Here is a 23508-nt window from a genome sequence, read left to right as displayed (position 1 = left end):
ACATCAGAAAGTATATAGGGCTTGTTATCATGGGAGTCCAGAGAGCTGCTTAGCTGAGTCTCCATTGTCACAAAGGCTCGTCAAATTCAAACTTTGACCTCATCTCCAAAAGAGAGCACAACAGTCTCAAAAATGAACAAGAATGAAGATATCCCTATGACTTTATACAATGAAGATACCCATTATACAGCCTTAAGCATATGTCCCAATACCAGCCCACACACTTTCTTTAGTGCTCTGTGAATTAATATTTCATATGTCCTATTATTACCTTATGACTAGCACAGTTATGCTGCAATGTATTCCTTGGTTTGGGATTCTAACTTACTAAATACAAGTATTTTTTAATGTAACACAAAGTTTATAACACTGCTTTGGTGTTTTGTTTTGTAATAGGAGCTTTTAAGACTTTGGGTTGGTTGTCTTTAACTTTGCAATGAAAAAAAAAATTGACAGGACATGGTGGCTCACGCCTGTAATCCCAACACTTTGGGAGGCTAGGACGGGCAGATCACCTGAGGACAGGAGTTCAAGACCAGCTTGGCCAACATGGTAAAACCCCGTCTCTACTAAAAATACAAAAACTGGCCGGGCGCGGTGGCTCAAGCCTGTAATCCCAGCACTTTGGGAGGCCGAGACGGGCGGATCACGAGGTCAGGAGATCAAGACCATCCTGGCTAATACGGTGAAACCCCGTCTCTACTAAAAAATACAAAAAAACTAGCCGGGCGAGGTGGCGGGCGCCTGTAGTCCCAGCTACTCGGGAGGCTGAGGCAGGAGAATGGCGTAAACCCGGGAGGCCGAGCTTGCAGTAAGCTGAGATCCGGCCACTGCACTCCAGCCTGGGCGACAGAGCGAGACTCCGTCTCAAAAAAAAAAAAAATACAAAAACTTAGCCAGGTTTGGTGGCAGCTGCCTGTAATCCCAACTACTCGGGAGACTGAGGTAGGAGAATCGCTTGAACCTGGGAGGCAGAGGTTGCAGTTAGCCAAGATTGCACCACTGCACTCCAGCCTGAGTAACAGAGGGAGACTCAGTCTCAAAAAAAAAAAAAAAAAAAAAAAGGTGGAGAGAGGGGAAGTTCTGGAAATATTCCAAAGCTTTTTCTATCATAACTTAATATTATATTATATTTTTTATGTCTAATTAAATTTGCAGCCAGGTACAGTGACTCACATCTGTAATCCAAGCACTTTGGGATGCTGAGGCAGGAGGATTGCTTGAGCCTATAAGGTCGAGGCTGCAGTGAGCCATGATTTGTGCCACTGTACTCCAGCCTGAGTGACAGAGCAAGACCTTGTCTCCAAAACTAAAAATAATTTTGCTTACACTGAGCATAATATACATATAAATGAAATTTGCATAGTGTGACATATTTCAAGAAATTTATTTATTTATTTATTTGAGACGGGGTCTTGCTATATTGCCCAGGTTTTAATGCAGTGTATTCACAGGCACAATTATGTGCACTATAGCCTAGAACTCCTGGGCTCAAGTCATCCTCCTTTTTCAGCCTCCTGAGTTGCTGGGTCTAGACTACAGGTGCATGCCATTGCTCCCAGCTCTCAAGAAATTTATTTCTTTTCTTTTCTTTTCTTTTCTTTTCTTTTTTTTTTTTTTTTTTTGAGATGGAGCCTTGCTCTGCCGCCCAGGCTGGAGTGCAGTGGCATGATCTTGGCTCACTGCAACCTCCGCCTCCTGGGTTCAAGTGATTCTCCTGCCTCAGCCTCCGGAGTAGCTGGCATTACAGGCGTGCACCACCATGCCTGGCTAATTCTTGTGTTTTTAGTAGAGATGGGGTTTCACCATGTTAGCCAGGCTGGTCTCAAACTCCTAAACTCAGGTGATCTGCCCGCCTGGGCCTCCCAAAGTGTTGGGATTACAGGCATGTGCCACAGTGCCCGGCCTCAAGGAATTTATTTCAATGAAGAATTTTGCCTAAGAAAGTCAGGTAATCTCTTTGGAACTCAGTTTTCTCATCTGTAAAATGAGAGTGTTCTGTGTCAGCTAAAGTGCTTTCCAGTTTTCTACCTTCAGGATTTCCCCCTGCTTCAGTTGAAAAATCATATTGTCATATACAGCTTTCTGCTGCCACCTTCTGGAAAAATTGCAGCACACATTTCTCCTTGAAAATGAGCTCTTCAGTAACAGTTCCTTTGATACTGTGGCTTGTTTACTTAGTAATTTCAGTCAACTAATAAGAATTATAGTTTTCTGGGTTTACCAAGTTTCAGTGTTTTTGATTTTTAAAAAATTCCACATGAGTCAAGCCTGAACTTTGACCATCTGGAAATTAATGTTTTTAGCAGTTTTTCCCACATGGGAGTATTTTTCATACTTGTCTAGTGCTTTCCAACGACTGACTTGCCAAGTCTACTCACACAGAATTTGCTTCAATAAGTGTCTTTGGTGTTGCACTCCTGAGGTCTGATAAGAAGTATTTAGTAGAACATAAGAAGTATTTAATAGGACAGAAAAAATATTTTATTTAAATTATCCTTTTTTTTTTTTTTTGAGATGGAGTTTTGCTCTGTTCCCCAGGCTGGAGTGCAGTGGCACGATCTTGGCTCACTACAACCTCCGCCTCCCAGGTTCAAGTGATTCTCTTGCCTCAGCCCTCTGGAGTAGCTGGGACTACAGGTGCCCATCACCACACCCAACTAATTTCTAATTTTTATTTTGTTTTGTTTTTATTTTTTGAGATGGAGTCTCATTCTGTCACCTAGGCTGGAGTGCTGTGGTACGATCTCAGCTCACTGCAGCCTCTGCCTTCCAAGTTCAAGTGATTCTCCTGCCTCAGCCTCCCAAGTAGCTGGAATTACAGACACGTGCCACCACACCCAGCTAATTTTTGTATTTTTAGTAGAGACTGGGTTGCACCGTGATGACCAGGCTCGTCTCAAACTCCTGACTTCAAGTGATCCACCTACCTCGGCCTCATAAAGTGCCAGGATTACAGGCATGCACCAATGCACCCAGCCATTCTACAGGTTTTGACAAATGTATAATGACACGTATCATAGAGTTCCTTTATAGTATCATACGGAGTATTTTCACTGCCCTAAAAATCCTCTATCTCCCCCTCACCAGCCCCTAGCAACCATTGATCTTTTCACTGTCTCCACAGTTTTGCCTTTTCCAGAATGTCATGTAGTTGGAGTCATACAGTATGTAGCCTTTTCGGATTGGTTTCTTTCACTTAGTAACATGCATTTAGGTTTCCTCCATGTCTCTTCATAGCTTGATAACTCATTTTTTTTTTTAGCACTGAATAATATTCCATTGTCTGAATGTACCACAGTTTATTTGTCCAGTCACCTCCTGAAGGACATCTTGGTTGCTTCCAAGTTTTGACAATTATGAATAAAACTCCTATAAATACCTGTATGCAGGTTTTTGTATAGATAAATTTTCAACTGATTTGGGTAAATACTAACTAGCATGACTTCTGGGTCATATGGTAAGAGTATATTTAGTTTTGTAAGAAACTGCCAAACTAAGCTGGGCATGGTGGCATTTCCTGTAGTCCCAGTTACTTGGGAGGCTGACGTGGGAGGATCGTTTGAGCCCAGGAGTTCCAGGCTGCAGTAAGCTGTAATCACACCACTGCACTCCAGCCTGGTCAACAGAGCAAAATGCTGTCTCAAAAAAAGGAAAAAAAAAAGCTCAGGAGTTCAGGAGTTCGAGACCAGCCTGGGAAACATGGCAAAACTTCATCTCTACAAAAAAACATTTCAAAAAAGAAAAGAAAGAAAAAACAAACTATCTAACAGTCTTCCAGAGTGTCTGTACCATTTTGCATTCCCACCAGCAATGAATGAGGGTTCCTGTCGCTCCATATCCTTCAGCATTTGGTGTTGTCAGTATATCACACTGTAGTTTAAATTTGCAGCCAGGTGCGGTGGCTCACACCTGTAATCCCAGCTGTCTGGGAGGCTGAGGCAGGTGGATCACTTGAGATCAAAAGTTTGAGACCAGCCTGGTCAACATGATGAAGCCCATTCTCTACTAAAAATACAAAAATTAGCCAAGCATGATGGTGGCAGTCGCCTGTAATCCCAGCTACTCAGAAGGCTGAGGCAGGAGAATTGCTTGAATCCGGGAGGCAGAGGTTGCAGTGAGCCAAGATTGCACCACTGCACTCCAGCCTGAGTGACAGAGCAAGACTCTGTCTCAAAAAAAAGCAAAAACAAAACAAAACAAAAACTAACATGAGGCAGTGCACTTCTTTTGAAAGGAGTCAGGAAAAGATTTTGGGAAAATGAGGTAATGCTTACTCATGGCTGTGCTATTTGTCCCTCTGCCTCGTAATTTCCCAGACAAAACTATTAACTGGCTTAGATATCTGAATACACTTATTTATTACCATCTTTCAGTTTATAATGACACCCACTTAAAAATATCCAAAACTACTTTCCAACCCTTCTCTATCTCTTCCATTTGTGGTAAAATAATATACAACAGTGCATAGTTTAAATATTTTTTCTAATGACACAAATAACATAGGCTGGGATAGAGATAGCTTAGAAAACCCAGAAATGCATAAAAGAAAAAAGAACTTAAACCTCCCTTAATCTTGCAGTGCAAAAATAACTACTGCTGACATATTAATAGTGTCATCATCCTTTCCCGTCTCTTATATACTTATATGTACATTTCCCTCATAAAATAGGATAAGACAGCACATATGATTTTATAGTTGACTTTTTAAGATAGCACTTTCCCAGACGAAATTTGATATGATCCAAATGTAATTACACAGACTGGCTTCATGCCAGGATATTGGGGTGGAAAACCTTGGGAAAGTCTTTTACCTCCTTGGGCCTTGGTGCCCTTGTCTGAAAAATAAGGAATTTTTTTCCAACCCTGAAAACCATTCCTCTGCCAAAGCATGTTTTTGGATGAAATCTTGTCACCATGTCACATTCTCATGTGAGACGGCCCCAAGTGCCACATACCCTTAGTTTGTACACACTTTTATTTGTGGTTAGTATATACTTTTTTCTTTTCTTTTCTTGATTTTTTTTTTTTTTTTTTTTTTTTTGAGGCAGGGTCTTGCTCTGCACGGTGGTGTGCTCATAGCTCACTGCAGCCTTGACCCCCAAGCTCAAGCAATCCTTCAGCTTCACCCACCCAAGTAGATGGGACTACAGGTGTGCACCACCATGCCCAGCTAATTTTTGTAGAGATGGGGTTTCACCATGTTGCCCAGGCTGGTCTCTGAGCTCCTGGGCTCAAGTGATCTGCCCACCTCCCAAATATACTGCTGGGCACTGTGGCTCATGCCTGTAATCAGCTGTGGCTTATGCCTGCAATCCCAGAAGTACATTTTTTCTAACTGCCCCATGCAAATCACTTGAATATGCCTTATTATGTTTGCTAGCAACTTTTATGATTCACCTGACTAGTCTTTAAAAATAATGAGTAAAAAGAAAATATTCTGCTGGGTGTGGTGGCTCATGCCTGTAATCTCAGCACTTTGGGAGGCCGAGGTGGGTGGATCATTTGAGGTCCAGAGTTCGAGACCAACCTGGCCAACATGGTGAAACCCCCGTCTCTACCAAAAATACAAAAATTAGCCGGGCATGGTGGTGCACACCTGTAGTCCCAGCTACTCAGGAGGCTGAGAAAGGAGAATCCTTGAACCCGGGAGGTGGAGGTTGCAGTGAACCGAGATTGTGCCATTGTACTCCAGCCTGGGCGGCAGAGTGAAACTCCGTCTCAAAAAAAGAAAAAAGAAAATATCCATCTTTTTAATAAAAACAAGGAGGACAGGCTGGGCGCGGTGGCTCATGCCTGTAATCCCAGCACTTTGGGAGTCTGAGGTGGGCTGATCACGAGGTCAGGAGATCGAGACCATCCTGGCTAACACGGTGAAGCCCTGTCTCTACTAAAAATACAAAAAATTAGCCAGGCATGGTGGTGGGAGCCTGTAGTCCCAGCTACTCAGGAGGCTGAGGCAGGAGAATGGCATGAACCCGGGAGGCAGAGCTTGCAGTGAGCCGAGATCACGCCACTGCACTCCAGCCTGGACGACAGAGTAAGATTCCATCTCAAAAAAAAAAAAAAAAAAAAAACAAGGAAAGGAGGACAAAAAGTTAAAAACCCATCAATTGTTCAGCTTTACTCTTAGTATTTAAATAAGTAAATAAACAAAAATATAGGATGAAGTCACTATATTTCAATTCAATTCAATTTAAACAAGTATAATTTTGTAGGAAAAAGAGAGAAACTTAGGGACCGAAGTAAAGCAGTATCAGTAAAAGATGAGAAATATCTCAGGATAGAGTAAGATTGAGAAACTTGAAGCAAGTCAAGCTAGAAAGGAAACTACTTTGTCTAAGTAAGGAAAGTTAGAAGTAGATTTGTTTTCAATTATATAAAAGACATAAGTCAATTATGTTTCTTCTCTATCAAGAACAGGAAATTGGCTTAAGTTGTTGTTAGATTAATGTAGACATTAAAAGGCTGTTGATCGGCCAGGCATGGTGACTCACGCCTGTAATCCCACCACTTTGGGAGGCTGAGGCAGGCGGATCATGAGGTCAGGAGATCGAGACCATCCTGGCTAACACGGTGAAACTCCGTCTCTACTAAAAATACAAAAAAATTAGCCGGACGTGGTGGCGGGTACCTGTAGTTCCAGCTACTCAGGAGACTGAGGCAGGAGAATGGTGTGAGCCTGGGAGACAGAGCTTGCAGTGAGCTGAGATCGGTCACTACACTCTACCTGGGCAACAGAGCAAGACTCTGCCACAAAAAAAAAAAAAGGCTGTTGATTAAGGGATGGGAAACAGAAGGTAAAATGTATCAAAAACAAAAAATGTGCTTACCTTTTACATGGACTGCTGTCATACCCTAATATCTGCTCCTCCCTTCTTTTTTTCTTTTTTGTTTGTTTTTTTTGTTTGTTTGTTTGTTTTTTTTTTTGTTTGATACAGAGTTTCCTCCACCTCCCAGGCTCAAGCAATTCTGCCTCAGCCTCCTGAGTAGCCGGGATTACAGGTGCTCACCACCACAGCCGGCTAATTTTTGTATTTTTAGTAGAGACAGGGTTTCACCATGTTGGCCAGGCTGGTCTCGAACTCTTGACCTCAAATGATCCACCTGCCTTGGCCTCACGAAGTGCTGGATTACAGGCGTGAGCCACTGCGCCCTGCTCCTCTCTTCCTATATAATAATAGAATCCACCATTTTTTAGCTGGGCACAGGGCCTTCCAAAATATTTTCCCGTTGGTAGTGACCATGTGTGACTAAGTTCTTGTCTTTGAAGTGTATGTGTGTATGTTCTCCTGTCTTTGAAGAGATGTGCATATAATGGCTTGAGCTTAAGCAGCCACCTTGAGCCATGAGGTAGAAGCCACAGGTTGAGGACGCAGCTCAAAAAGATAGAAGGAGCCTGGGTTTCAGATGATTATGGAGCTGTCACACCAGTCCTGACTGCTTATCTCTGGACTTTATATGAGAAAAATAAGCTTCTATCTTGTTTAAAGTACTGTAATTTGGGATTTTCTGTCACTTTCCTATTATAATTTTAAGTGACATATTCTTTTTCCTTTTAATATTTGGTTTATTAAACTCACACATTAAAATCCAAGTTTTCCCTTAAGCTTCCAAATTCAGATTAAAAATCTGAATATTCTATTTATAAATCTAATAAATTTTAACAACCACATTTAGTGGACTTTGAGCCTACTTAGACCTATTTACAATCACATCTCCAAATATTTTAAATTTTATTTGTCTAAAAACTGCATTTTTTGTTTTGTTTTGTTTTTTGTTTTTGAGACAGGGTCTCACTCTGTCACCCAGGCTAGAGTGCAGTGACATGATCATGGCTCACTGCAACCTCTGCTTCCTGGATTTAAGTAATCCTCCCACCTCAGCCTCCCCAATTGCTGGGACCACAGGCACATGCCATTATGCCTGGCTAAATTTTTGTATTCTTTGTGGAGATTATCTTTTTTCAAATATATATAATTTTTTTTTTTAAATTGAGACAGAGTCTCTCTACATCGCCCAGGCTGGTCTCAAACTCCTGGGCTCAAGAGATCTTCCCTCCTCAGCCTCCCAAAGTGCTGGGACTACAGGCGTGAGCCAATGAGACCAGATTTTTTTTTTTTTTTTTTTTTTTTGAGACAGGTTCTCATTCTGTCACCCAGGCTGGAGGGCAGTGGAGCAATCTAAGCTCACTGCAGCCTCCACCTCCTGGGCTCAAGCCCTTCTCTCACATCAGCCTCCTGAATAGCCAGGACTACAGGAACGCAGTTTTTGTTGTTGTTGTTGTTGTTGTTGTTTTTGGAGACAGAGTTTTGCTCTTGTTGCCCAGGCTGGACTACAATGGCACCATCTTGGCTCACTGCAACCTCCACCTCCTGGGTTGAAGCAATTCTCCTGCCTCAGCCTCCCAAGTAGCTGGGATTACAGAGCATGTGCCACCAGGCCTGACTAATATTTTTAATCTTTTGTAGAGACAGGGGTCTCACCACATTGCCCAAGCTGATCTCGAACTCCTGAACTCAAGTGATCCACCTGCCTCATCCTTCCAAAGTGCTAGGATTACAGGCGTGAGCCACTGCACCAGCCAAAACTGCATTTTTATATATACTCTCTTTTTAATTTATTTTTATTTAATTTTTATCCTACTTAACAGATATAATCTCTTTTTAAAAATGCTTTCTTTTTTTTTTTTTTTTTTTTTTTTTTATAGAGTCTCACTCTGTTTCCCAGGCTGGAGTGCTGTGGCGCAATCTCAGTTCACTGCAACCTCTACCTCCCAGGTTCAAGTGATTCTCCTGCCTCAGCCTCCCGAGTACCTGGAATTACAGGCGTGCGACACCATGCCTGGCTAATTTTTGCATTTTTTTTGTTTTAGTAGGAATGGGGTTTCACTATGTTGGCCAGGCTGGTCTCAAACTCCTGACCTCATGTGATTTGCCCACTTCGGCCTCCCAAAGTGCTAGGATTACAGGCCTGAGCCACTGCACCCAGCCTTAAATGCATTTTTTTTTTTTTTTTTTTTTACAGAGTCTTGCTCTGTCACCCAGGCTGGAGTGCAGTGGTGCGATCTCAGCTCACTGCAACCTACACCTACCAGGTTCATGTCATTCTCCTGCCTCAGCCTCCTGAGTAGCTGGGACTATAGGCACCCACCATCACGCCTGGCAAATTTTTTGTGTTTTTAGTAGAGACGGGATTTCACCGTGGTCTCGATCTCCTGACCTCGTAATCTGCCCACCTCAGCTTCCCAAAGTGCTGGGATTACAGGCGTGAGCCACTGCACCCGGCCTTAAATGCATTTTTAATTGTGGTAAAACACATGTAAAATTTACCACCTTAACTATTTTCACATGTACAGTTCAGTGGTATTAAATACATTCATTATGTTGTGCAACCATCACCACATCCTGTCTCCAGAAACTGAAATTCTGTACCCATTAAACAGTAATTCTGGCTAGGGCGCGGTGGCTCATGCCTGTAATTCCAACACTTTGGGAGGCCAAGGCAGGTGGATCATTTGAGCTCAGGAGTTGGAGATCAGCCTGACCAATATGGTGAAACCCCATCTTTACTAAAAATACAAAAATTAGCAGCTGGGCATGGTGGCGCATAACTGTAATCCCAGCTACTTGGGAGGCTGAGGCAGGAGAATCGCTTGAAACCCACAGGTGGAGGTTGCAGTGGGACGAGATCTCACCACTGCACTTCAGTCTGGGCAACAGAGCAATATTCCATACCCTTTCCCACAAAAAAATATTGTTTCAGTCAAAGGAATCTGTGAAATCTCCTTCCCTGGAGGTTTTTTTGTTGTTGTTTTTTAGTTTTGGGGGTTTTTTTTTTGAGAGAGTCTCCCTCTGTCGCCCAGGCTAGAGTGCAGTGGTACAATGTCGGCTCACTGCAACCTACACCTCCCGGGTTCAAGCCATTCTCCTGCCTCAGCCTCCCGAGTAGCAGGGACTACAGATGCATGCCACTACACCTGGCTAATTTTTGTATTTTCAGTACAGACAGCATTTCATCATGTTGACCAGGCTGGTCTCGAACTCCTGACCCTCAAGTGATCCACCCACCTTGGCCTCCCAAAATGCTGGGATTACAGGCATGAGTCATCGTGCCCAGGCTTCCTGGAGTTTTTATAGAATGTTACAGGTAACCAGCTGTTTTTAAATAATTTAGACTAGCTCTCTTCCTACTCTGCAATTTACAGATGAAGATATGATTTTATCACACAGCACCAGACAAAGGTAAAGAAAATTCTATTAATCAGGCTCGGTGGCTCACACCTGTAATCCCAGCACTTTGGGAGGCTGAGTGAGGCAGGTGGATCACCTGAGGTCGGGAGTTTGAGACCAGCCTGACCAACATGGAGAAACTCCATCTACTAAAAATACAAAATTAGCCGGGCATGGTGGCACACGCCTGTAAACCCAGCTACTCGGGAGGCTAAGGCAGGAGAATCGCTTGAACCCGGGAGGTGGAGGTTGCGGTGAGCCAAGATCAGGCCGTTGCACTCCAGCCTGGGCAACAAAAGTGGAACTCTGTCTCAAAAGAAAGAAAAGAAAAGAAAAGAAAAGAAAAGAAAAGAAAAGAAAAGAAAAGAAAATTATATTAAAGACTTTCATGATATAAAATAATAGTTGTATGCTTGTTTTATTAAGTAAAAATAATTGCAACAGATCTTGCCCATGCATGGCATTCACATTTGAAAGTCAGTTTATATTTGAATCCTTGCAAAATTCTGAGGATCAACTAAAACATCAGTATCACGTAGATTTGGGTGTGTGTGTGTGTGTGTGTGTGTGTGTGTATGTTCCCAAGCCAACTAATTCATCACAGTGGAGATTCCACTGTTACTGCCTTCAAAGACCTCACAACCTAACAGGATAACTAAGTCTTGTGCATAATAACCACAATTCAAGCTGAAATAAAGTGCCCAGAGAGAAGTACCAGCAAAAAATGAATGAAGAGTTCAAAAGAGGAAAAACGTTATCTTATTACAGGGATTTTAAAAGATTTCGGATTCCTCAAGGAGGTAGCCTGTGAAATGGCCTAAGTCACTATGTCTCAGACTTTACTGTGGATCTTATTCAAATGCAGATTCCCATTCACTAGCTTTGAGGTGGTATCTGAGAGTCTTCATTTCTAGCAAGCTCTCAGGTTGTTGGTCCAGGAAACTCTCTCTCAGAAGCAAATGCCCAAGGATATTTTAGGATGGGAAAAGGTGAAAGCAGGAAGAAGTGGTAGCTCATGCCTATAATGCCAGCACTTTGGGAGGACAAGACAGGCAGATCGCTTGAGTCCAGCAGTTCGAGACCACCCTGGGCAACAGAGAGAGACTTCATCTCTAAAAAAAATAGAAAAATTACCTGGATGTGGTGGTACACACCTGTAGTCTCAGCTACTTGGGAGGCAGTAGGATTGCTTGAGCCCAGGAGGGGTTGGGGTTGCAGTGAGCCATGATCATGCCACTGTGCTCCAGCCTGGGCACAAAAGGAGATCCTATCTATAAAAAATAAATAAATAAATAAAAGAAAAGGTAGAGTTGGAAGAGACAGCTTTCTGAGCAGAGAAATCAGCATGAACAAAGCCACCAGGGGTGATAATGGGGGCTTCAGTTTAAGGAGATAAGGCTGGAGACCTAAAAATGCAGCCACAACGAGGCAGGCATTGAATGACAAGCTTACATTTAATCAGAGGCATTGAAAGCTCTGGGGCAAGGGAATGATATAATCAGTAACTAAAGCCCTAACATAAATCCCTGTTAACAAAACAAGCTTAACAAATCAACAAATACATGAAGTTAGCTAATTCTGAGCCCATCAGCAAATATTTCTTCAATCTTCATCTGCTGTTTACGAATACAAAATTACGGGGCTGGGCACAGTGGCTCAGGGGCCAGGCATGGTGGCTCATGCTTGTAATCCCAGCACTTTGGGAGGCCGAAGCAAGTGGATCACCTGAGGCCAGGAGTTCAAGACCAGCCTGGCCAACATGGTGAAACCCCGTTTCTACTAAAAATACAAAACTTAGGCTGGGCATGGTAGCTCACGCCTGTAATCCCAGCACTTTGGGAGGCCAAGGCGGGTGGATCACCTGAGGTCAGGAGTTCAAGACCAGCCTGACCAGCATGGTGAAAACCCCGTCTCTACTGAAAATACAAAAATTAGCCAGGCGTGGTTGTGGGCGCCTGTAATCCCAGCTACTTGGGAGGCTGAGGCAGGAGAATCGCTTGAATCTGGGAGGCAGAGGTTGCAGTAAGCCAAGATCGTGCCACTGCATTCCAGCCTGGGCAACAGAGTGAGACTCCCTCCCAAAAATAAAAATAAAAAATAAAAATACAAAACTTAGCTGGGCATGGTGGTGCATGCCTGTAATCCCAGGTACTTGGGAAGCTGAGAAGGGAAAATCGTCTGAGCCCAGGAGGTGGAAGTTGCAGTGAGCCGAGATCGCACCACTGCACTCACTCAAGCCTGGGAGACAGAGCGAGACTTTAAAAAGAAAAAGAAAAAGCTGGGCATGGTGGCTCACGCCTATAATCCCAACACTTTGGGAGGCTGAGGCGGGCAGATCACCTGAGGTCGCGAGTTCAAGACCAGCCTGGCCAATATGATGAAACCCCGTCTCTAATAAAAATACAAAAGTTAGCAGGGCATGGTGGTGAGTGCCTGTAGTCCCAGCTACTTGGGAGGCTGAGGCAGGAGAATCGCTTGAACCTGGCAGACGGAGGTTGCAGTGAGCCAAGATTGTGCCACTGCACTCCAGCCCGGGTGACAGAGCAAGACTCTGTCTCAAAAGAAAAAAAAAGAAAAAAAAGACTTGGAAGGGGCCTGAGCAAGAAGGCGACCCTGATGTTTAAGTTTCCATAGCCTCATGGTAGATCCATCTCTGTACCTGGCATTCTTTTCTATGTGAAGAATACAAAAGAGATATAAGCCATCTCAAGGGGTTTACAGCATCACTTAGGTGAGAAGGCATACTTAACGGATGCAGGGTGTGAATCTTAAAGTGGAACCCAGAGGGAGATTTAGAAAGGAGGGAGGTCATTTTTAACGGGAATTTTAGCACAAAGAGGTAGGGGGTAAATCTACTGAGGAGGAGATACCTCCTCTGCCCCTGCTGGAGTAGCAGGTTTATTTCCTTGGGAAGGAAGGGATTACATTTTATTCAAGTTGGGTGCTCTGAGCATGAGCCATTGGAAGGCCGAAACTGTATTTATCCTGAGCTACCACTGGACCTGGCAGAAAATAGGCATGGATTGAATGTAACAAATGGATGAATGAATAGGTAAGCAATAGATCGTAGAGGACGCTGATGAAATAGCAGAGAGATTTGAGTTTGAGGTGGCTGGCAAGGCAAAGTTATTATGGGTTATTGAAATAGAACATGACAAGGTGGACCTTTACTGCTTGTACATAAATTGGATTGCCAAATCCAGCAGACACCTGCAATGCTCATGTAACAGACACCTTGCTCAACTAGGTGGCACTTGTCACAGAAGGCTACTCTTCATTCTTGAAGCACCCCCGCTTCAGGATTCTGTGACCCCATACTCTCCTGGTTTTTTCCAGTTCACTTTGTTAGATACTCCTTTTCAACCTCATTTGAGATCTTGCCCTCTTCCCAATGTCTGAGTGTCAATATTCCTCTAATGCTCACAATTATATTCCTCTAATCCTTAAATGTGTATCTCCAGCCCAGACATTTTCCTCCAAAAGCACTCTGATTTTTAAATTCAACTGCCTCCTTAACATGACATCTTACACTTGGATGCCTCAGAGAAATCTCAAATTTACCATTTGGAAAATTAATTATCCACTAGAATTCTCTTAATTCTCCACTAGTTGGCCAGGCAAGGTAGCTCACACCTGTAATCTCAGCACTTCACTGAGGTGAGAGGGTTGCTAGAGGCCAGGAGTTCGAGGTTACAGTAAACTATGATTGCACCATTCCACTCCAGCCTGGGCAACAGAGTGAGACCTTGTTCCCAAAAGAAAACAGAAGAAAAACAAACATAAGGCTGGGCACGGTGGCTCACTCCTGTCATCCCAGCACTTTGAGAGGCAGAGGCGGGCAGATCACCTGAAGTCGGGAGTTCGAGACCAGCCTGACTAACATGGAGAAACCCCATCTCTACTAAAAATACAAAATTAGCCAGGCACGGTGGCGCACGCCTATAATCCCAGCTACTTGGGAGGCTGAGGCAGGAGAATCGTTTGAACCTGGGAGGCAGAGGTTGCAGTGAACCATTGCACTCCAGCCTGGGCAACAAGACCGAAACTCCATCAAAAAAATGGGATTAACCTCTACCCATTTATTGAAGTCAGAAACCTGGGAATTATTCCTATCTCCTTCCTTTCCTTTCCTTCCACCTTTATCCAATCTATTAGGTAAATTCAGTTACTTCTACCACCAAAATATATCTCAAACCCATCCCTCACAGCCACCATTCTAGTCCTGCAACATCCTAACAGATCTTACCCTCCACTCCTAGCCTCATTTATTCTCCACATAAAAGCCAGAGCAATATTTTAGTAATGTAAATCAGATCATAGCACTCTCTGCTTAAAACTCTTCAGGGACTTCCCATGACACTTTGAGTAAAATGTAGATTCTCACCACTCAGGATCCTTGTTTCCATTATGTGCATCTGGCCCACTGCCAAGGAGATGATATTTGGTCAAGGACCTCTAATCAATGTTGGAGACAGGGAAAAAAAAGAATTGGCTGCAGCTGGGCGCGGTGGCTCACGCCTGTAATCCCAGCTCTTTGGCAGGCTGAGGTGGGTGGATCACCTGAAGTCAGGAGTTCAAGACCAGCCTGGCCAACATGGTAAAACCCTATCTCTACTAAAAAATACAAAAAATTAGCTGGGCATGGTGGTGGGTGCCTGTAATTCCAACTACTTGGGAGGCTGAGGCAGGAGAATCACTTGAATCTGGGAGGTGGAGGTTGCAGTGAGCCAAAATCGCACCACTGCACTCCAGCCTGGGAAAGAGAGGCAGACTCTATCTCAAAAAATAAAAAGAAAAAAAGAATTGGCTACAAAAGGATACAAAGCCAGGGCTGGGCGCGGTGGCTCACACCTTTAATCCCAACATTTTGGGAGGCAGGCAGACCACTTGAGCCTCTGAGTTTGAGACTAGCCTGGACAACATAGCGAAACCCCATCTCTACTAAAAATACAAAGGTGGTGCGCACCTGTGGTCCCAGCTACTGGGTGGCTAAGGCAGGAGAATCACTTCAACCCGGGAGGCAGAGACTGCAGTGAGCCGAGATCGTGCCACTGCACTCCAGCCTGGGTGACAGAGCAAGACTCTATCTCAAAAAAAAAAAAAAAAAAAAGGTCGAGAGTGGTGGCTCACACCTGTAATCCCAGCACTTTTCAGGGCTGAGGTAGGCAGGTCACCTGAGGTCAGGGGAAAAAAGATACAAAGCCAAAACGGATGAATATTTGTGACTACATAAAATAACAGCATGCCAACTAATCCTAAATTTCCACTCAGTCTTTAAGTAGTTCCTTATATATTTTGTGTTGGGTATAATGTAGAATTGATCTGCAAATGTAGGAGAATCTTTCCCCCATTCCTTCTTCCCTCAGCCCTTCTGACTGGCTCCTTCTCCTCCAATAATTCTCAAATCGTCACATCAAAGGGACCTTGAGGATCAGTCTATCTAAAGTAGCTCTCCGCCAACACACACACACCCCATCATTCTGTCTTATTTCCCCTGTCACGCTGCTCTCACCGGCACTGCTAGCACTCAACATCTGTAGATGCTCTGTCTGTTCATTCTATCTTCCCCATTAGGCTAATAAACTCCATTAAAGCAGGAAACTTATCTGTCTTGTTCTCTGTTCCATTCTTAGGGCCTACTCGTGTGCCTGGCCCAGAGCAGGCTTCAATAAAGTTACAGAATGAATGAAGAAATAAATTAAGGAGAAATTAATCTTCTAGCCAGGAGGGCCTAGCTAGAAAGATTTGTCTTGACTCCATCTTGAGAGGCTGGAGACAGACATCTTCCCTTGATTCCAGACAGATTTATTTAGAGACCGGGAGCGGGGTGTGTGTGTGGGGGTGGGGGGGTCTCCCTAGGTTGCCCAGGCTGGTCTCGAACTCCTGGACTCCAGGAAGCCTCCCGCCTCGGACTCCCAAAGTGTTGGGATTACAGGCGTGAGCCACCGCACCAGCAAGACAGATTTAAAAAGGAATGTCTAGAGGTTTTTTTTCCATCAAAAGGTTTCATGAAACCCCTCGTAACTTGCCCTTCCGGGGTTAGTGCGGGTGGGAGCGACTCAAAAATTGTCTCAAAACTAGGTGAAGGGAAAGGCAGTGGAGCAGAGACGTGGCTCGCCGCGTTCAAGATCTTGGGCTACACCCTCCCCTCCTCCACACCGTAACGGCTCCAGCCCCTTCCTGTCTTCAGCTTGGCGCGAAGGGTGGCTGAGGCCTGAGTTTGGGCTCCAGGAACCTCGCCCTCGTTAATTATTCATGAGAAGGAGGGCACCATGGGAGCTGGCTCTCTTGCTATTGATAAGGGGGCGGTGGGGGGCCGACTTCCCGCTAGGACTCCTGGGAAGATCTACAATATTCATGAGGGAGGCGGGCTTTACGAGAGCTGAGGCTTCTTGCTATTCATGAGGGGGCGGGCCTCCTTCCCGCGTGGGCTTTTGGGAAGATTCTACAATATTCTAGAGGCTAAGGGGACGCTTGGTGGGCAGGGCTGCAGCTCCGGAGCCTACGGGAGTCTGACCTTCCCGTTTCCTGGCGGGAAGATCTTGAGGAGATATTTTCTTTTCTAAACACTAAGAAATTTGAGGATGGTGGGGCAGAACGACTAAGTGCCACTTTCCTGTGACTCTGTAGCCGGAAAAGTGTCAAAATCTGTGGTAAAAGAGGATTTTTTTTCCCCCAGTATTTTATTGCGATAATTTCATCTTTCATGGACTGAAGGGAGCCAAACGTACCCCGTGTGGTTTGATTCTCCTGTTGGCCAGTTTGTCCTTTAGGCTTCCCTAGTTTGCAGCTTTGGAGATGTGTGGGGGCAGCTGCCCGACAGATTGGATGGGGCCCTTCCAAGAGTTTTATGTTAAAACAGAAATCACTGTGAATGTAGTTTTTATCTTAAAGGTGTGGGGGGCGGGGAAGTTCATCCAATTGAGCCTTTCGCACGCGGACGAAGTTAGTGGGACGGAACAGGGGGCATGAAGCATCATTCTATTATTATTATTTGGGGCTGTGATTTTTATTTTCCTGAGGCGTGAGCGGAAACCAAAAATAATTTAGGATTATACCTTTAGAATTTTCACAAAAGCCTGCTTTTTCCCTGCGAAACGCCCAGCTCTGAGTGAGGAAAATAAGGAACTATAAGTGGAGACTTCCGTTTTAAAAGAATTTGGGCTTATCGTTTTTAAATTTGTATTTATATTTATTTTAAACATGTATATAGTTCATAGTTGATACAGTGAAGTCCCGCCTGGTGACAGTCTTTGAAGAGCCCACGGGCCTAAGCCCCGCTTTCCACATTCCTCAGAGAAACAGGACGAAGCCAAGGCCAGATTTATGTTACTGTAATAAAAATGCTTTAAAACGCCTACTGTGTTGGCCGGACGCGGTAGCTCACGCCTGTAATCCCAGCACTTTGGGAGGCCGGGGCGGGCGGATCGCGAGGTTAGGAGATGGAGACCATCCTGGCTGACGTGGTGAAACCCCGTCTCTACTGAAAATACAAAAAATTGGCTGTGCGTGGTGGCGGGCGCCTGTAGTCCCAGCTACTCGGGAGGCTGAGGCAGGAGAGTCGCTTGAACCCGGGAGGCGGAGGTTGCAGTGAGCCGAGATCGCGCCATTGCACTCCTGCCCAGGAGACTGCAAAACGCCATCTCAAAAACAAACTAAATGCCTACTCTGAAAAGTTAAAGTTACAAACAACCTTATGGAGTCAACAAATTAAGATTCTTTTACTTGGTGGAATGACACATAGTCATTAAAATATGATTACTTGTAGAAGAATATTTATTAGCTTGGAAAGAGAAATCATTGAAAAAAGCAGATTGCAAAGTAGTATAATGATCCCTCTTTTTTGTTAAAAAGAAGTATATGTAAAAGGTTGAAATTATATAAAGTGTTTATAAGTGAACTTAATTTTTTCTTCGTTTAGCTGTATTGTGTAAAGTTATTATTTGTGTAATTTTTTTTGTTTTGGTTTTTTTTTTTTTTTTTTTTTTGAGACAGAGTCTCGCTCTGTCACCCAGCCTGGTGTGCAGTGGCGATCTCGGCTCACTGCAACCTCCGCCTCCCAGGTTCAAGCGATTCTCCTGCCTCAGCCTCCGGAGTAGCTGGGACTACAGGTGCGTGCCACCATGCCCGGCTAATTTTTTGTTTTGTTTTGTTTTGTTTTTAGTAGAGAAGGAGTTTCACCGTGTTAACCAGGGTGGACTCGATCTCCTGACCTCGTGATCCACCGGCCTCGGCCTCCCAAAGCGCTGGGATTAAGGCGTGAGCCACCATGCCTGGCCTGTTTGTATTATTTTAATGATAATTTTAAAGTATCTCCTAATTTAAGTGTTCACTGAATTCTGTCCCCAAGCGATGTGGTATGGTTTCAAAGGAGGTTCAGAGTGTACTTTTCACTAAGCACTAAATTTCTTTGTTATGTTTTCAAATGTGTAACCAATTTTAAATTGACGTAAGTTGATATGTAACCTTTCAAGATGAATAAGTAACAATGTTACTTTAGCAATTCTGTAGGAAAGGAGAAAATGCCTTTTGGCCAGATACAATTATATATCTTTGATGAAAATGTCTTAGTTGTTACTTCAGAAACAAGGAGCCTTCTGTTGGAGTTGTAATTATGCGTATATGTATATATATACAAAAGACATTGTTTTCTGAATTAGAACCATAGAGTGACACAAAGTCACTGTGTGGTACACGTGTTGAAATAATTATTTAGTGTAATGGGCGGGCGAGGTGGCTCTCGCCTGTAATCCTAGCACTTCGGGAGGCCAAGGCCGGTGGATCACCTGAGGTCAGCAGTTCCAGACCAGCCTGACCAACATGGTGAAACCCCACCTCTACTAAAAATACAGAAATTAGCCAGGTGTGGTGGCACATGCCTGTAATCCCAGCTACTTGGGAGGCTGAGGCAGGAGAATCACTTGAACCCGGTAGGCGGAGGTTGCGGTAAGCTGAAATCGCATTGTGTCACTGCACTCCAGCCTGGGCAATAGAGCAATAATCCGTCAAAAACAAATTATTTAGTGTAAGTAAATAATCAGTAATTTTAATAAGTTACGTTTAATGAGTTTAAGAAATATTTATCTTTGAAATCAAGTTGCATAGGCCCTTTCTAAGATTCATCAAGGACTATTATTTTTTGTTTGTTTGTTGAAACCAAGTCTCACTCTGTTGCCCCAAGCTGGAGTGCAATGGCATGATCTCAGCTCATTGCAACCTCTGCCTCCCGAATTCAAGCGATTCTCGTGCCTCAGCCTTCAGAGTAGCTGGGCTCACAGCAACCTCCGCCTCCCAGGTTCCAGCAATTCTCCTGCTTCAGCCTCCCAAGTAGCTGGGATTACAGGTGCACACTGCCATCTCTGACTAATTTTTGTATTTTTCGTAGAGATGGAGTTTCACCATGTTGGCCAGGCTGGTCTCAAACTCCTGACCCCAGGTGATCCACCCATCTCCGCCTCACAAAGTGCGGAGATTACAGGCGTGAGTCACCTTTCTCAGCCAGTGACTGTTATTAATAGAAGGTGGAATTGAGGAAAGAATTATTACTATTCATGTATTTATTCTAGTCTTATGAACACACAGTGGCTCATGCCTATAATCCCAGCATTTTGGGAGGCTGAGGTGGGAGGATCACTTGAGCTCAGGAATTCAAGACCAGGTTAGGCAACACAGGCAGACACTGCCTCTACAAAAAATTATTTTCTTTTTTTTTTTTTTTTTTTTTTTTTTTTGAGATGGAGTCTCGCTTTCTCACCCAGGCTGGAGTGCAGTGGCATGGTCTCTGCTCACTGCACTCCACCTCCCGAGTTCATGCCATTCTCCTGACTCAACCTCCTGAGTAGCTGGGACTACAGGCGCCTGCCACTATGCTCGGCTAATTTTTGTATTTTTAGTAGAGATGAGGTTTCACTGTGTTAGCCAGGATGGTCTTAATCTCCTAACCTTGTGATCTGCCCACCTCGGCCTCCCACAGTGCTGGGATTACAGGCATGAGCCACCGTGCCCGGCCAAAAAAAATTTTTTTTTCTTTAGCTGGGCATGGTGGCTCTGTGCCTGTAGTCCCACCTACTCAGGAGGCTGAGACAGGAGGATTGTTTGAGCCCAGGAGTTCAAGGCTGCAATGAGCTCTCAGCATGCCACTGTACTCCAGCCTGGGCAACAGAGCAAGACTGACAAAAAAATAAAAACCAACAAAGAAAAGAAGAAAGACTTTAATTCACTGCTTATTTGAGTACTATACAGCACATAATTGGTAATAGTAATGCCACCTACTTTTTTGTGTTGGGATTACAGACGTGAGCCACCACACCCAGCCTATATTCTTTTAAAAAGTCAAAATATTAATGTAGCTTTAAAATTTCATAGTAGGCCGGGCGCGGTGGCTCAAGCCTGTAATCCCAGCACTTTGGGAGGCCGAGACGGGCGGATCACGAGGTCAGGAGATCGAGACCATCCTGGCTAACACGGTGAAACCCCGTCTCTACTAAAAATACAAAAAACTAGCCGGGCGAGGTGGCGGGCGCCTGTAGTCCCAGCTACTCCGGAGGCTGAGGCAGGAGAATGGCGGGAACCCGGGAGGCGGAGCTTGCAGTGAGCTGAGATCTGGCCACTGCACTCCAGCTCGGGCGACAGAGCAAGACTCCGTCTCAAAAAAAAAAAAAATAAAATAAAAAATAAAATTTCATAGTAATGTTTTTCTATTTCTTTAAAACTGAGTACTGAGTTTTTTTGTTTGAAACAATAAAAAAAGAGATGAAAATAGAAACTTTAAAACTATTTAAATTTTAGCTGTAATAAAGTAAGTGGGGCCAGGCTCAGTGTCTCATGCCTGTAATCCCAGAACTTTGGAAGGCTGAGGAGGGCAGATCACCTGAGGTCAGGAGTTCGAGACCTTCCTGGCCAACATGGCAGAACCCCCCTCTCTACTAAAAATACAAAATTAGCTGAGCATGGTGGTGCTTGACTGTAATCCCAGCTGCTCAAGAGGTTGAGGCAGAAGAACTGCTTGAACCCGGGAGGCGGAGGTTGCAGTAAGCTGAGATTACGCCATTGCACTCCAGCCTGGGCCACAAAGCAAGACTCCGTCTCAAAAAAAAAAAAAAAAAAAAAAAAAACCAAAAATCTTTTGTAAATACGGAGAAACAGCTATTGCATATCATACTATCACCCTCTTTGTTAAAAAACAAAAAACAAAAAAAACTCTTCCTTGCTTTAATTTCTTTTCTTTCTTGTCTCTTGTACTTTGTTTTTCTGACCAGGATAAATTTATGAGACAAGAAGAAGAATGGCATCCAGAATAAATACCAATTTCACTTTGATTCCCAACCGGAAACTTAGACGTAGTAATCGTCAAACCAGCTGTTATTCCAAGACCCTTGGCTCAGGCTTTCAACCCATATCAACATTTGGAAATTTTAAAGCCTTACCATTGGAAATATTCCAGATAATTTTAAAATATTTGTCAGGTGAGGTTTGGGAACTTATGAATAGCCTACAAAAGACACGAGACTATTTTAATTTTTCCCAAGAACTAATTTGTCATCATGGGCCATGCTAAAATGTTAATGACATTCATGTTAAGTGTTTATTTTCTAAAGTTTCATTATTGTCAGATAAGGAGTACAATGAGAAAGCACAATACTTAAATTATTATTATTATTATTATTTTGAAATGGAGTTTTGCTCTTGTTGCCCAGGCTGGAGTGCAATGGTGTAATCTCAGCTCACCACAACCTCCACTTCCCAGGTTCAAGCTATTCTCCTGCCTCAGCCTCCCGAGTAGTTGGCATGCACCATCATGCCTGGCTAATTTTGTATTTTTGGTAGAAAGTTTCCCCATGTTGGTCAGTCTGGTCTCGAACTCCCGACCTCAGGTGATCCGCCTGCCTTGGCCTCCCAAAGTGCTGGGATTACAGGCGTGAGTCACGCGCCTAGCCCTAAGTTAATTTTTTTTAATCTTCCTTTGAACACAGCAATGCTTAAACTCTTGAAAACATGCCTGTAATTATGACATAGTACCTTGATTGGTAAATCCAAACATGTTTCTAATTCATTGAGAACTGGATTTTAAACAATTTTAAGATTTTTCCCTTTTTACCCAATGAGATGATGATGGTGATAGTGATGATGATTTAGTTAACCTGTAAGTTAATAGACTGTGTTAATAGTGATGTTCTTGCGTTTAAGCCATTGATACATACACATATATATTTCTTTTGGTAGTGAAGGATATCAGCATGCTAAGCATGGTGTCCAAAACAGTCAGCCAACACATTATTAATTATATCTCAACCTCATCAGGAAGCAAAAGACTTTTACTACAGGACTTTCATAACCTTGAACTGCCTGACAGGAGACAAGACTCTGCTATACTGGAGCACTACAGATCTCTAGGTAACTTATGTAATGAGAATTGCAACAAGTAAAGAACTGTGCTTAATTAAGAGAAACTTAGTATACAATTCTGTAAGGCCAGTAGGAAATGGAATATATTCCAAAATGTGCCTGTTTCTATGATGCTTTTACTCTTTAGTGTGAGAACACTCCCTTAACCAGTTATCTTTAAAGGTGAGAAAATGCATTTTGATGTAAAGTGTCAATTCTTGTGATTTCATATAGACACAACGTCACCTATGCTTAACGTCTAGTGGCTTATTAGTTTAGGAAATTGATGTATTTTCTATGTGTCACTTCCTGTAGATCGAATGAATTTTATCTCTTTACCTCTTTTCCCTTTCAGCCATAATCTAGTCCTTAAAAATAGAAATTTAAACACATTGTTATGGAAGATTATTTATCCTCTCACCAGAAACTGTGGTTTTTTAAGTACATTTAGTAAGTCATTAAGCTATAATTAAACTGACCTTATCAAAGCAAATTCTGTATCATCTTTCTTCCTTAATTTATAATCATTTATGTTTTTTACTCCATTCATTGATTTCATTGTCCCTGAGAGTGCTGAAGTAAAATTCTAATTTTGACTTGACTAATAACACCGATTTAATTATGAAACCACTTTGTAATTCATCATAGCATGGCAATAAAACCAAATATCAAGATGGTGTGATTTAAATAAAGGCGTAACAGTAAGTTAAGTGAATATTGCCTTTTAGTAGCCCAAGGATGCTTAGATTTAAGATAATAAGAGTATGTGGATATGTAAATACATCAAAATGTATTTGATGATTATCTGTGTATTTGAATAAGACCAAATGAAAGAAAAGAATGTGATCTGATTACAGTGTCGTTGGTTTCAGTATTTATGATTAGGCTTACT

The 23508-nt window shown here is 43.3% G+C and overlaps 1 protein-coding gene across 1 annotated transcript in view; it reads left to right on the top strand.

The window, feature by feature from the left end:
- The first annotated feature begins 16711 nt into the window (after positions 1-16711).
- FBXO47 (F-box protein 47) overlaps positions 16712-23508 on the top strand; it is a 30827-nt gene continuing 24030 nt past the window's right edge. Inside the window, exons 1-3 of the mRNA XM_023204286.2 lie at positions 16712-16885; positions 21491-21697; positions 22455-22625. Coding sequence (XP_023060054.1) covers positions 21517-21697; positions 22455-22625 — 352 coding nt within the window. The 5' untranslated portion in view covers positions 16712-16885; positions 21491-21516. The remainder of the gene's footprint in view (positions 16886-21490; positions 21698-22454; positions 22626-23508) is intronic.

The sequence above is a fragment of the Piliocolobus tephrosceles genome, chromosome 16, assembly GCF_002776525.5.
Source record: "Piliocolobus tephrosceles isolate RC106 chromosome 16, ASM277652v3, whole genome shotgun sequence".
Lineage (NCBI taxonomy): Eukaryota > Metazoa > Chordata > Mammalia > Primates > Cercopithecidae > Piliocolobus > Piliocolobus tephrosceles.
Note: the sequence above shows the minus strand (reverse complement) of the source record. Positions and strands in the feature narration are given on the sequence as shown.